Raw genomic sequence first — 14,757 nt, 5'->3', positions numbered from 1 at the left:
CCTAGGCCACAAGCCCCGCGGCACAAGGCAGCGGCCGGCTGGCGGCCCCGCGGGACAGCACGCTCCCCTGCCCGCACGCCCGGGGACACGGGCGCCCTCCACCCCGGCCTGGGGGAACAGGTCCACGCGCAGGCAGGGCCGACCCACGAGGGGCCGTGTCGGCAAGGCCAGCCGGCCCTGGGAACAGGGCCTGCGGGAACACCCCACTGCCCCGGGCCAAAGGCTACCTACGCCCTGGGAAGCTCGCCTTCCCTGCCACGCCCAGGCGGCCACGGAGAGACTCCTGCGGACCCGCTGGGGCGCCCCTGCACTGCGTGCGGCCCTGGGGCCCGCACTCCAATCGCTGCCCCTGGTGGACACCAGGGCCAGTCTGGGGCATGCCACACCGCCACTCCAGCCTTCCCAGCCGGGCACCACCCGCGCCACCCCCCGTGGTACTGCCACGGCAAAGGCAGGTCAACGCCCCGACCGCCTCCTCGGCCTGGGTCTTCCGGGACACACCACACGGGCACCCGCGCCCACCCAGGACCGAACTCGCATCTCCCCTAACGTGCCTCGCTGGCACCCACCACACAGCCCCCCTCCACCCTCCACCCTCTTCATTCCACGGGCCACCCGCTCGCGTGGCACCGACGAGGGCTCAGGCCCCACGCCAAAGCCCGCACATCTCACGCCGCCTCCAACGCGCCGCGGCCCCTCCAACATTCCCAGGCCTCCCTGTGCCTCCCCACCCCTGGGGCCCTCCCTCGCTGCTGCCTCCTACTCCACGCTCCACCCGAGGTCTCCAACCACCTCACCCGCAGGCAAAAGGGGACCAGGGCACTGCCCGGGCACCCGCCGGACTCCACGGCCTGCCGGGACTCCCGGGGCCTGCGCTCGGACACACAGGTGCCAGCCGCCCGCCCACCTGCACACTGAGGACTCCTACCGCACCAACGCCAAGCGGCCGGGCACAGCCCGTGACACCACGGGCACGCCTCCCGTGCCACGTGCTCACCCCCCGGAGGGGCGCCCACAGCCCCTCCCTCCGCACACCAGCCTGGCCCAGGGGCACCCCCTCTGCGTGCCCAAGGAGCGGGAACACCCGGGAACTGCTGTGCCTGGCCGCTGCCGCCTCTGCCGCTGCCAACGTGCTGGACCTCAGTCACGATGAGCGAGACGGTAGTGAGTTTTCACTCATTTTGTTCAGCTTTTCCAAGGAATGTTATTGGAGGACTCATCATCGATCCGAGCACGCGGGACCAGGCTACCAGGTCCGTGTCGCTGCGCGGGACCGGGACCAGCCGGCCACCCGCGACACCTCTGGCTGCGCGCAGGGTCCAGGCCCGGGCCATCCCAGCCACGGGGACGGGAGTTCCGCTCCACGCCTGCCCAAGGCGCGGCCCACCGCCCGGCCACGGAGGACGTGGCCCTCGCAGCTCAGCCAGGTCCTCAGGGTGGAGGGCAAGGGCCGGGGTCCAAGCACTGCTTACCGTCCTCGCCACACACCGCCGTGGACACACGGATGCCAGCTGGTCATCGGGGCCCGACGTCCTCGGCAAAGCTGGGCACCCTGCTGCCAGGCTCTCGCCACGCCTCCCACGCCAACTCCCCCTGAGCAGTGTACACAAAGGACACGCATCCGTGAGAAAAGGGACACTGTGGACCAGGGCCCAGGCCTCCGACACAGGCGTCCGGCCGCCGGCCCAGAAACCCACACGCTCACACCTGCCTGCCCCGCATCCCCCTCCCTCAGCGGGCCACGCAGCAGCTCTTGGACCCCGCGGCTGGGAGGACACACCTGGCCCAACCTCGGGGAAGCGCCACGGAAGGCGCCCGTCCCGGCGGCCTGGCGGGCTGTGCGACGCCGATGCCCTCCGCGCTTCCGGCGTCCTCCAGGGCCCTCAGACCCATGACTCCCGCAGCTGCACAACAGCGCCCTCGCTCACAATCAGCCCAGTGTTCCACCTCGGGGGCGAACACACACTGCAGCGCTACCATCCCATCCTGCCACGGCCCCTTCGCCTCAGGGGCCTCCCACCACACCACCCCTGTGCTCTGCCCACCTAATGGCACCGCGCTGCATGCCCAGCGGGACATGGCGCAGTCGGGACCCCGGGCGCTCCTGCACCCGCGCGCTTAGGGCCAACCGGCCACGAGCAAGGGCCCAGCGCAACTCAACTCTCCCCGCTTGCCGAACGTGGCCTCCAAAAGCACCCACGAGCAGCATGCAGGGCGGGACAAGGCCCCGCCCCCACTTCAGCTGGAGGGTCTCATCCCAGCAACCGACCCGGGGCCGCTCCCGGGTCCCAACGGGCCCACCTCGGGCCTCTGGCGGGACAACAGGGACCCGCGACACCTCTGAGACCCTGCACACGTGGGCACCCCTCCTCCCTCCTCTCCTGGCACAGGCCCTCAGCCCAACGCTGCCTCAGCCCTCGCCAACGGCCAGCACACGGCACAGCCCCAGCAACCGCTCTCCTGGCCTGCGGCACGCCCCTGCCAGGAACCAAGACCCCCTCCGCTGGCTGCACTTGCCCGCTGAGGCGCAAAGACACACGCGCTGGCAGCCGCCTCACCTCAACCCCCGGGGAGGTCAATCGGATTATCTTTCAGCCTTCCTGCACACTGAGGACTCCTACTGTACCAACGCCAAGCAGCTGCCTCCTGCCCATGATACCGCGGTCATGCCTCCCGTGGCACAGACCCTTTTCAAATGCTATCTCAGTCTGACGGGAGTCCCATAGGTCTGTGACCAGAAGCCAATGGCATCACACCCCAAGCCACATCCTACATACTCCTGTTCTTGTACCATTTATCTTCCTCATTTTTCCTCCCATCCCTTGGACCTTTCTCTTTTTTGCCTCATATATGAGTGTCTGTCTCAGGACACTCCCTCCATTCGCATCAGGAAAACTGGTTCAGTTCCAGGCTTTTTTTTGCCTACATCCCACGATTTGATAGTGTGCACGCTTAGATTCCCCAGGGGACCCATTTCCCGCATGTTTCAAAGACCCATTTAGCAGGTTCTAGCCAATCCTTGCCATCACATCCAAGGGATTGTGCTTAGCATGTGTCAAGATATTTCCAATCTGTCCAGTGTTGTGCCCATGTTTGGGAACTCATGGGACCACCTGTGAATGGTCCGTGGATTCTGCTGTGTCGTTTTCTTGCAATTGGACTCCATGCCCAATATTTCCACATTCCTGGATAGGTTTGTCTGCCTCCTTATATTTTGTTTGAAACACACCTGCACGATCCTCCCCTTAATCTTCAGCTTTCTAATGGGTATCCTGTTTTGCATGTAATTTCTTAGTTCTGTTCAGCTTAAATACTGCTTCCTTACCCTTTACAGCTAATTTTCAGGAGAAAAAAAAAAACCCTCTCTCATGACGCAAATTTGGTTGTTAGAGTGACACTTGCAGTGGAATTCTGCCACCTATTTCATTGGTTTTTTTCTGGTGAGTGCTGTTACCTTCCACTACCATCCAAACCCCATGTCCTGCTCCCTTCTCTATTACACTATGAGATACCAATGACTCCTATGGCATGTGGGTGTTCCTAAACATTATTCTAGAAAAATGTATGTATATTTTTTTCAATTTCTTAGACATTATACTGAGTCTATAAGTCTCAGTGTCATCTGGACATTCCAGCTATTAATTCTTCCAATCCATGAATACAGAATATCTTTACACTTCTTACATCTTCTTTGATTTCTCTCAGCAGTCACAACAAATGTGACAAACCCCTATCTATCCAGATGCATTAAAAAGAGAATATTTAAATAACAAATAGCATATTTCAAATACATAAAATAAAAAGGCACATTTCAAGTGAAGTCCAAAGAGATAAATTAAGGAATTACTATCAACAGTTACACAACAAATTGGAAAACCTCAAAAAATAGGTAAATTCCTATAAACATATAGACTACCATGAGGAAATCATGAAGTAATTAAATAATTGTTCAGACTAAAAACTGATAAGGAGATTATATCTGTAATCAAGCACTTCCTCAAAATAAAATGCAATGAACCAAGCAACACGATTTGAAAATTCTATCAAACATCTGAAGAAGTGATCTTCATTGAACTCCTCCAAATATGAGTAGGAGGGAACATTTACAAACTATTTCTTTGAGGAGTATTACACTCATATGAAATCCATATGAAGACTCTATAATGATAACAGGACTGATTTGCATTATTCATATTAATTGTTGTGTTGAACATACTATGAGCAATTTGAATTTCATTAATATAGAAATCAGTAAAAAAAAACGTGTTTGAAGAGGATGGAAAGGGAGCACAGAGCAAAAGGGAGTTGTTTTAGTTTCTAAACAGTGACTGTAGAGAAGCTACATTTAACGTGATTGTTCTGTCACAGCAAAAAAACAAAAAACAAACAAAAAAGCACAACAGAAAAAAAACTGTAAGCCAAAATCACTGATGAAAGATGTTACGAAATTTTTCAATTCAATACTAGCAAACTGAATTCACTAGCACAAGAAGCTGGAATTTATTTCTGAAATGCAATGATAGTTCAACATAAAGAATTAATCAATAGGACATTACAAGAACTAAATGAATGCCAAAAAATGCAGACAAAAATAATGTCATTTCAATTTATGCATAGAATGCACTTGACTGAAATCTATACCCATTCATGAGAAAATCACACAACAAACTAGGTCTAGAAAGAAATAAAAATAATAAAAATTCCAAAGCTATCATCATACTCAGGGTATAAAGACTGTTCTTGTAAGGTAAAGAACATGAGCATAACTATTTTTTACACAGTATTTTAAGCTCTGATTTGACTATTTAATTGAGAAAATTACATAAAGGTCATATAACTACAAATGAAAAAGCAAATTATCTCTATTCACAGGCAGCATGAGTAAAGAAACCCAAGGGCAATATAGACACACACAAACATGAACTCTCTTAGTACCACAAATCTGGAAACTATCAGGATACAAAATCACAATTATGAGGTTTTCAAGATGATGGAATAGAGGCGGCCACTTCTCTGGCTGCTCAATGGAGTGAAACCACGAAAGCAGATGGGAAACTTCTCAGCAAGTAAGGTACCAGAAACATTCAGGGCCACTACAAGTCCACAGAGTAGAAACTCTAGTACCTCAGATCCATTCTGCTACATGGGTAGACACACAAAAAACATGAAAAAGGGAACAAATCAGCCCAAGGAAAACAAGATACTTCAATAACAATCTAACAATACCACAGTGGAAGAAATGTCATAGAAGGAATTTAGAACATACATAATCAAAATGATCTGCAAAGTAAAAGAAGATGTAAAGTAAAAGAAGATGTAAGGAGTGAAATCAGAGACAATACAGGACGTGAAAGATCACTTCAATAAAGAGAGATTCTGAAAAAAATATGAAGCAGAAATCCTCAAAATGAAGGAATCAGTAAACCAAATTAGGAATGCAATGGTAAGCATCACCAGCAGACTAGATCACTTGGAAGAGACATTTTCAGGCAATGAAACTAAAATATATAATCTTGAAAACAAAGTTGACCATGGAGAAAAGATGTTAAGAGACCATGAACACAACTTCCAAGAAATATGGAATAAAATGAAAAGACCACACTTAAGATTTATCGGGAAAGATGAAGGCTCACAGATACAATCCAAAGGAATGCACAAACTTTTCAATAAAATAATATCAGAAAATTTCCCAAACCTAAAGAATGAAATGGAAAATCAAATACAGGAGACTTACAGGACCCCAAACAAACAAAATTACAACAGACCCACACCAAGTCACATTATTATGAAAATGCCTAATACACAGAATAAGGATAAAATTTTAAAGGCTGCCAGAGAAAAACCACAGGTAACATTCTGAGGGAAACCAATCCATATCTAGCTGATTTCAATGCAGACCCTCAGAACTAAATCATTTTAGAATAATATACACCAGGCTCTGAAAGAAAGTGGATGCCATCCAAGAATACTATAACCAGAAAAATTAAGCTTCAGAATTGACAATGAAACAAAAACATTCAATGATAAACCAAAATAGAAAAATTCACAACTAGAAAGACTGTATTATAAATATTCTCAATAAAGTATTTCATGAAGAAGAAATGAAAAATAAAGTGAAAACCAGTCAAAAAAAATAACTACACTAGTAGAATGGTCAATCAAAGGTAAAACTAATTCAAAGTAAAAAGCAGAAATAAATAATAAATGGAAGGGAATAAAAATCATTTATCAATAATAACATTCAATATAAATGACCTCAATCCATCAATCAAAAGACACAGACTGACAAACTGGATTAAAAACAAGACCCAACAATATGATGTCTTCAAGAAACTCACCTCATAGGCAAAGACATCCACAGACTGAAAGTTGAAAGGATGGACAAAAAACATATCATTCACCTTGATGACATAAATAAGCAGGGTTTTCTATCCTCATATCAGATAAAGTAGACTTCAAGTCAATGTTAATCAGAAGGGACAGAATTACATTTCATACTGTTTAAAGGAAATATATATCAACATGATATAATAATCATAGATTTTTATGCCCTCAACACTGGAGCATCTACTTACATTAAACAAATCCTAAGTTTCAAGAATCAAAGAGACCACAACACAATAATACTGGGTAATTTTAACATGCTTCTGTCACTACTGGATAGATCTTCCAAACAAAAACTAAATAAAGAAGCTACAGAACTAAAAAAATACAGTTAACAATTTAGACGTTAAAAACATATATACAATATTTCATCCATCAATAATAATGAATAGACTTTCTTCTCAGCAACACATAGATCCTTCTCTAACGTAAATCATGTTATGTAAGCTATCACACATGTTTGCATGTAATTATAATATTACCTTAATATATTTTTAGCATCTGTAGGGTTATTTTGATAGCTCCCTTTCCATTTATATTAATTTTATGTTCTTGCTTTTATCTTGATTAGACTTTTTAAACTTTTTATCAACTTCAAGCTGTATTATTTATTCTCTATTTCATGTATTTCTACTCCTACACTTATTTTTCCTTCCTACTGCCTATTTTGAAAATAATTTTCAAAATTATTTACAGGCATTTTAAGTTAAAAATGTTCATCTTAGTACTATTTCATCCCAGAGATTCTGATATATTAAGCTTTAATTACCACATAGGTCAAGTACTTTTTATTTACTTCTTCTTATGCTTTCTCCCTTGACATGTGAGATATTTATAAGTGTGCTCTTTAATTTTGAAGTAGTTGACAAGTGGGAGTGGGGTTCTATATATATGAAGTGATTGATTTCTTATGCAATAAATCATGCAGGAAACATTGCATGAACTAAATTTTTTTAAGAAGTAGTGGAAATGCTTTTTATATTGATTGTATTGGTTACATATATGTCAAAACATGTCAAATCTGATCAAACTACATACTTCTAATATGTGCATTTTATTTCAGTTCAATTTTACCTCAATAAAGCTATGAAGAAAGAAAAAATCATAATTAAAATCAAATGTATTTCTATACACTAAAAATGAACAACTCAAAATCCTTTGTGAAATTCCTATTTATCCACTTTATGTACTCTGAATTTTCTGGCATTCTGGTTTGGTACCTGTGTTTGATTTTGAAAATATCTTGATCATCATTACACCAAATATCATTTCTCCATTTTTTTCCCTCCTCCTCAGGTTTTCATGTTTTAATTATACCTACATAACAAGTTTTAATACTGACCTACTTTTTTCATTTTTTCAGTTTGTCTTTTCTTTATCTTATTGCTGTTCTTTTTTGTATGTTGTATTTTATTTCAATCAGTCCATACAGGAAAATAAGAAGTTACAAAGCTGGTTAACTACCAGGTAAAAGAAGAGCCAAAATAATTGGGAAGGAGATAAGGATTTGAGGTTAAGAAGACAATCACACCTTCTAAATATGTATTTTCTTATAGCTTTTGAATCTCAGAACCAGTGAAATATTTCACAAACACTGTGGTATAATCCTGAATTTTCCTAACCACATGCAAGGCTCATGGGTGCAAGGCTTGGTCTCCAGCCAGGGACACTAATAGGAGTGGATAGAACCTTTAGGAGGTGGGGACAATTGGGAAGAAGTTAGGTAATAGGAGATATACTGTTCAAGAGGATACTGGGATTATGATCCCTGATCTTTCTTTATTACTTCTTCTTGTCCACCAGGAGGTAAATAGGCTCCCTGCACCATGTCCTCCTGCCATAATGTAATGAACATGCTACCATAGGCCCAAAGCAACATAGTCAAACAACCATAGAATGAAACCTCTGAAACAATGAGCCAAATGAAATCTGTACCCTTTTTAATTGTATCTCAGGTATTTTTTAATGGTTACAGAAAGCTGACTAACACAATGTAAATGTCAAAAATAAACCATTCAACAAGGATTGGGGGCCAACCTCTATGTAGTTCTCAGGAAAGTTTACATTATATAGGACATTGTTATTTCCTTTGACTCAATGTTCACTCTGAAAATAAGGGAAACATCAGTGCAGTTTATCAAGAACTTGGATAAATACTTATGATCTGAGAAATGATATGCCCACTAGGACCTTTGAAAATCACTGGCATATTCTTATAAATCTAGAGAACTTTATTCATATGTAAGTATATCAGCGTATATACTCACAAAAGAATTGAAAAAGTCCAAATGTCTCATCTCTGGTTAATGTTTAGGCTGTAAAAAGACAGAAAATGAAGACTGCACCAAAATTTACATTGCCTGACTAAGTGTTCAAGTTATGTTGCAAGATAAATACAGAGTTCTTCTTCAAGGGATAAAAATTTATTGGTGCGAGTCATTTAAATAAGCCTCTGTCAAATTTTAGGTGATTTATTACTTCAGCCAAAGTGAATATACTAGCTACATATGAAAACGAATAGAGACTTTACAAAATTAGCTCAAGAATTCATAAAAGAAAGAGCAACAACCAACTGTGGGAAGATATACTACTTTCAGAATTGTTTTATGTTCTATAAAATATCTACTGTTGAAAAAATATGACATACACAAAGAAACGGGAAAATCTGGTCCATGGAAGAAAACAATTCAGGCAATAAAGATTACTTCTGAAGAAGCTTTGATATATGAGATGTTAAAAAAATGCTTTAACTAAATCAGATACTATCAATATTTCAAAGAATTTACAGGAACCATGTCCAAATAAATTAAGGAAAATAAGAGAACACTATCTTATCAAATAGACAACACCAATCTAAATACAGAAATTATAAGTAAGTGAAATATAAAATAAATAGAAATAGAAAAGTAAAATTAAAAATTCAAGTCATGTGCAGTGGGTATACCTATGTTACCAACTACCCCTGAAGGTGAGGCAAGCCCAGGAATTTGATTGAAACCTTGGAAACAGCAAGAGCCCATCTCAAAACATACATAAAATATTCATCTTATTTGAGCTTGCAGAGAAATAACGAGCAACAAGTTTTAATAAAAGATAACCGAATTAATATAATCTGTGATACAAAAAGGAAAAGAAAAAAACATACTAACATTTAGAGTTAGAAAAAAGAAAAAGAATGTTTGAAGAGAAACAAAACTCTCCAAATGTAATGCAAGTAATTATCTACACATGAGACTAATGAACTGCAAGTAGGATAACTGTACAGAAATACACCTTCATATATCATAGATTTTTAAAAGTTAAGGACAAAGAGAGAAGCTTTAAAACAGTAATCCTTAATAAAACTAATAAATGACCTCTCATCAGAAATTATGGAGGCCATAAAAAATTAAGATGACATATTTAAAATGTTGAAAGAAAAAAAGTCAACCTGAAATTCTTTATATATAACAAAATTATTATTGAAAAATGAAGGAGAATTTAAAACATTCCCAGATAAACAAAACCTGCAAGATTCTATTGGTAAAAGACCTATCCCACAAGGAAAACTAAAGAGCCTGAAGTTTCTCAGCACCAAATACATAAAACAGGAAGTCTTCTCCTCGGGGAGGTGAGTAACAAAGGAACCTCACTAAAACAGTACTAAAATTAAGGACCAGCACAAGTGGCAGAATCTGCATCTCAATGGAGGCAGAAAAGATCTTCAATAAAATCCAGCACCCATTCATGTTAAAAACACTTAAGAAGCTACTGAATGGAAAGAACTTACCTCAATATCATACAGGTTATTAATGACAAACCCAAAGCCAACATCATACTAAATAGAAAAAAAACAAAAAGCATTTCCTCTAAAATCAGGAACAAGTGGCTGTTTAATCTCACCACTCCTAATTAATATAGTCCTCAAAACATTAGAGCAATCAGACAAGAGAAGAAAACCAAATGGATGCAGATATGAAAATAAGAAGTGAAACGATCGATCTGTTTGTGAATGACATAATCCTATATTTAAAGACCCCAAAACCTTTACCACAAGACTTCTAGAGATTATGAATGAGTTCTGTAGGATACAAGATCAATACCCATAAATCAATATCTTCCCAAAAATGATTCAGTCAAGAAAGAAATCAGTAAATAACATTCCATTTACAATAAGCTAAAAAAAAAAAAAAACTTAGCAATTAAGCAAACCAAGGCGATAAGAGCTTTACAGTGAGAATTATAGAACACTGAAGAAATAAACTAAGGAAGACCTTAGAAGATGGAAAGATATTCCATGTTCTTGGATAGGCAGAATTAATATGGTCAAAATGGCCATACTGCCAAAAGTAATACACATAATCAATTGCAGTCCCCATTAAAATACCAATGATGGTCTGGGGTTGTGGCTCAGTGGTAGAGTGCTTGCCTAGCAGGTGTGAGGCACTGGGTTTGATACTCAGCACCACATATAAATAAATGAATAAAAAAAAATAAAAAAAAATAAATGAATAAAGTAAAGGTCTATCAACTATTAAAATACGTATTAAAAAATAAAAAATAAAAAACAATAACATTCTTCAAAGAATTTTTAAAAATTTAAATTCATTTAGAAGACTAAGAGACCCAGAATAGCCAAAGAGACACTGAGCAAGAAAAGCAAAGCAGGAAGCTTCACAACACCTGATCTGAAATTATACTACTGAGCTGTGGTAACAAAAACAACATGGTATTGGCATCAAAAGAGACATGAAGACCAATGGAAAAGAATAGAAGAAACAGACAAAATTGCATACTTATAGCTGTCATGTGCTTGATAAATTTTCCGAAACTATACTTTGGAGAAAAGACGGCCTTTTAAACAAATGGTACTGGCAAAACTAGATAGCTGTATGTAGAAAAATGATAATAGATCCCTATCTCTCACCCTGCGCAAAAGTCAAATTAAAATGGTTCACACTTAGGAATCAGACCAGAAACATCATAATTGCTAGAAGGATCAATATGATATTCCATCATTTTGTTGCTTGCAACAAATTCCTTAACAAGATCCCCAAAGCACAAGAAATAAAACCAAAATCCATGAAGTTGGTTGCCATCAAACAAAAGTTTCTGCACAGCAAAAAAGCATAATGAGGGAGCCTACAAAATGGGATAAAATCTTTGTCAGCTATTCTTCTGATAGAAGATTAAGAAGGTATAAAGAATTCCAAAAACTTAACAAAACAAAAAAAAAAACAATAAATAAATGTGCAAAAGAAGTACAAAGGGGCAGCAAATACAGGAAAAAATGTTCAATATCTCTAGTAATCAGTGAAATTCAACTATTAGATATAACCCAGTGGTATCCTGAGTTCAACTGACCCTGAGTTCAATTCCCTGCAGCAGGAATACACATTTTTCTCAGGAGCACACTAAATGGGACTCAGCTATGGATCCTCCTACAGATGCCAAGACACACAGAAAATGTGGCATATAAACACAATGGTGTTTCACTTAACTATAAAAAAGAATGAAATTATGGCATTTGCTGGTAAATGGATGAAACTAGAGAACAAGATGCTAAATGAAATAAGTCAAGCTTAAAAAATCAAGGATTGAATATTTTCTCTCATATACAGAAGCTTCACCAAAATAAGGATAAAAAAGGGAGATGAATCCCATGAAAACAAAGAATAGAGGAAGGGAATTGAGGGGAAAGGAGGAGGGACAGGAAAAGGGTGGCATGGAATTAATAAAGTTATGCTATGTGCATGTATGAATATACCACAATGAATCAGGGTCAGGTGGCACACATCTGTAATCCTAATGACTCAGGAGGCTGAAGCAGGAAGTCCCCAAGAAGTTCAAGGACAGCCTAGGCCATTTAGCAAAACCCTGTCTCAAAATTTAGAAACAAGAAAAAGGGCTGGGGATATAGCTCGTTGGTAAACTTACCCCTAGGTTCAATTCTAAGTAACAAAAAATGAAACATTAATTAAAATTCAGTTAAATTTTAAAGTTAAATTTAAAAAATTAAAAAAAATTTTAAATGTTATAATAAAATATCATAAATGAATTAAAACAAAAATAGACAATGATGTCACCAGCAAAGACAGTCATGTCTATTCCTAGTATCATCATGGCATATTTCTTTTTCTTTACCTATTGCATGGATAGCACTTTAAAGAACAATATAAACACAAATAATGAGACAGTTCATCTTTGTTCAGTTCCCACACTTAGAAATTTCTTTTAAAAAACACACTGGGTTGTACATTTTCAACCCTGGCAATATATAGCATAAACATTATAGTCAATATATACTCCTAGAGTAGAAAAGCAGCTATGATACCACAAATCTATTTATATACTATTATGGATGAATATACAAAGTAGTGATTTGTAAAATGTTTATTAGATTAAAACATGTAACAATACTGAGCACAGTGGCACACACCTATAATCACGGCCACTTGGGAATTTGCAATAGGACTATTAATTCCTATAACAATCCAGGACTATTAAGCTCTATAACAGCTTGGACAATTTATCAATCTCCTGTCTCAAAATAAAATTCAACAGTTGGAGATAAAGCTCAGTGGTACAAGAACCCTGGGTTCAATTCCCAGTACTAAAAAACAAAACAAAAACATATTTCAGTGTTTCTCCTATTCATGTTTACCCTAAAAAGGTTTTTTTAAGTGATTAAAGGTTAGGGCACATTTCAGCATGTGGTATGAGCTTTTATTCCTAGAACTTACAACTCTTACTCTTCATAGTATTTTTATTAATTACCATACTTGTTTCTGGAGAAATAAATGCATACTTTAAAATACACTCCATATAAAAATTGCTATTGGAAATAAATTATGACAACAAAATTTTCAAAAGAAAAATAATATAGCCAGATGCATTAGTACATGCCTGTATTGTCAGTCTCTTGGGAGGCTGGAAAAGTGTGATCACAAATTGAAGGCCACCATTAGCAAGACCTTGTTTCAAAATTAAAATTAAAAAGGTCTGTGCTGTATCTAATTGGTAGTTAGCATACCCTGGGTCCAGTTTAAGTGGAAGGAAGGAAGGAAGGAAGGAAGGAAGGTAGGTAAATGTCTCAGGTAATAAAAAATCTGTGTAATCATGGAAAGAAAACAAAACAATTTGTCCTACTGATACTAGCTTCAATTTCAAAAATAAATGATGATTCTGCATATGAAATTCCATTATATGACCACTGGAAAATTAAGCTTATTTTTGTTTCAGAAGTATGAAGTACTTCATGCATGATTATTTGTCATTAAAATCTTCATGGTCTTACAAAAATCTTATGCCTTGGTATACAATTTTCTAGATCAAGGAAATGTAAGAAAACAACAAATTCAAATCTTCATGAAAAGAACGGTAATAATCATCCATAACCTTCAGCATAGTTGGAGTACCCCAAAAAATATTTTATTGTAATATAAAACTGTAAAAAATTTCCCGAAGTTTTATAATTGTCATTCCATACAAAAATCTGGTAATTCAGTAATGCAGGTGGACAACACCAAACAAAAAGTCGCTTCATATAGATATTACCCAATAAGTCATTGAAAAAATAAACACAAAAATCTGAACATGTGGCACAAAACACAAGGTGTATGAATTTCAGAGGATGCTGATTAAACTACTTACCCCTATTTTCTGAATTAGAGGACCTCATTAAAGCCCTCCTCTTCTCTACCTCAGCAAAACAAAACAGGGAAGAAAAATAGTCTCAGAAAATACTTCACATAAAAATGACAAAGCACTAAAATTGTTTCATTGTCAACATTTACAGGCATGCATAATTCTTCTCTTTAGCCCACCATTAATTAGCCTTTCAGTACCGTAACAGTTGCTTAATCCTTTTTAATTCAATTTCTCATTTCCTCACTTATTAAGAAAATAGTTCCTATATACAATTTATCTACAATTCCATTCAAATGAGAAAAATGAAATAAGCCATGGGTAAAGTACATAGGACAGGATACTATTATTTTGAGAAAAAGAAAAGGCAATCTTATACTTTTATTATGTTTTCATTAAGGATTCACCATTAGAGCCAGGCTCTGAGAGTCTTACTTGTCCTATTAGAGGGTCACTCATCTGGACCTCAGATTGACATCTGGAATGAGTCTCTCAGCATCCTCAGACAATTGTGCTCATCATCGATCCATACAAGCACCCTCCCAACAAATAAGCATTTCCATAGCCAGGCTTTTTTTTGGCATAGGTTTATTATCTACGATACTATTAAGAAGAACACTACATGTACAAAAGACATTTTGTTTAATAGGCGAATAATGGACATCTAATGTATATAGTATATATATATGATATTGGATTGTTCTAACAAAATTAGGTGACATCTATTAGAAATTTTTAAAATACAAC

General features: G+C 39.7%; 1 protein-coding gene and 2 non-coding genes across 3 annotated transcripts in view; all 3 read right to left on the bottom strand.

The window, feature by feature from the left end:
* LOC124976341 (uncharacterized) overlaps nucleotides 1–2,209 on the bottom strand; it is an 11,196-nt gene extending 8,987 nt beyond the window's left edge. Inside the window, exons 1-2 of the mRNA XM_047539270.1 lie at nucleotides 2,046–2,209; nucleotides 1,473–1,919 (exon numbers count right to left, since the gene is read on the bottom strand). Of these exons, the coding sequence (XP_047395226.1) occupies nucleotides 1,473–1,919; nucleotides 2,046–2,209 (611 nt within the window). The remainder of the gene's footprint in view (nucleotides 1–1,472; nucleotides 1,920–2,045) is intronic.
* LOC124978442 (small nucleolar RNA SNORD116) lies at nucleotides 1,136–1,229 on the bottom strand. Its single transcript, XR_007107461.1, has one exon. It is a non-coding gene; the product is annotated as a small nucleolar RNA SNORD116 (small nucleolar RNA).
* A 12,262-nt stretch (nucleotides 2,210–14,471) lies between the features above and the next one.
* LOC124978559 (small nucleolar RNA SNORD109A) lies at nucleotides 14,472–14,538 on the bottom strand. The gene has a single exon (XR_007107531.1). It is a non-coding gene; the product is annotated as a small nucleolar RNA SNORD109A (small nucleolar RNA).
* Between the last annotated feature and the right edge of the window lie 219 nt (nucleotides 14,539–14,757).

The sequence above is a fragment of the Sciurus carolinensis genome, chromosome 2 (assembly GCF_902686445.1).
Source record: "Sciurus carolinensis chromosome 2, mSciCar1.2, whole genome shotgun sequence".
NCBI classification, from domain to species: domain Eukaryota; kingdom Metazoa; phylum Chordata; class Mammalia; order Rodentia; family Sciuridae; genus Sciurus; species Sciurus carolinensis.
The sequence above is the reverse complement of the archived record's forward strand: the minus strand, read 5'-3'. Positions and strand labels throughout refer to the sequence as shown.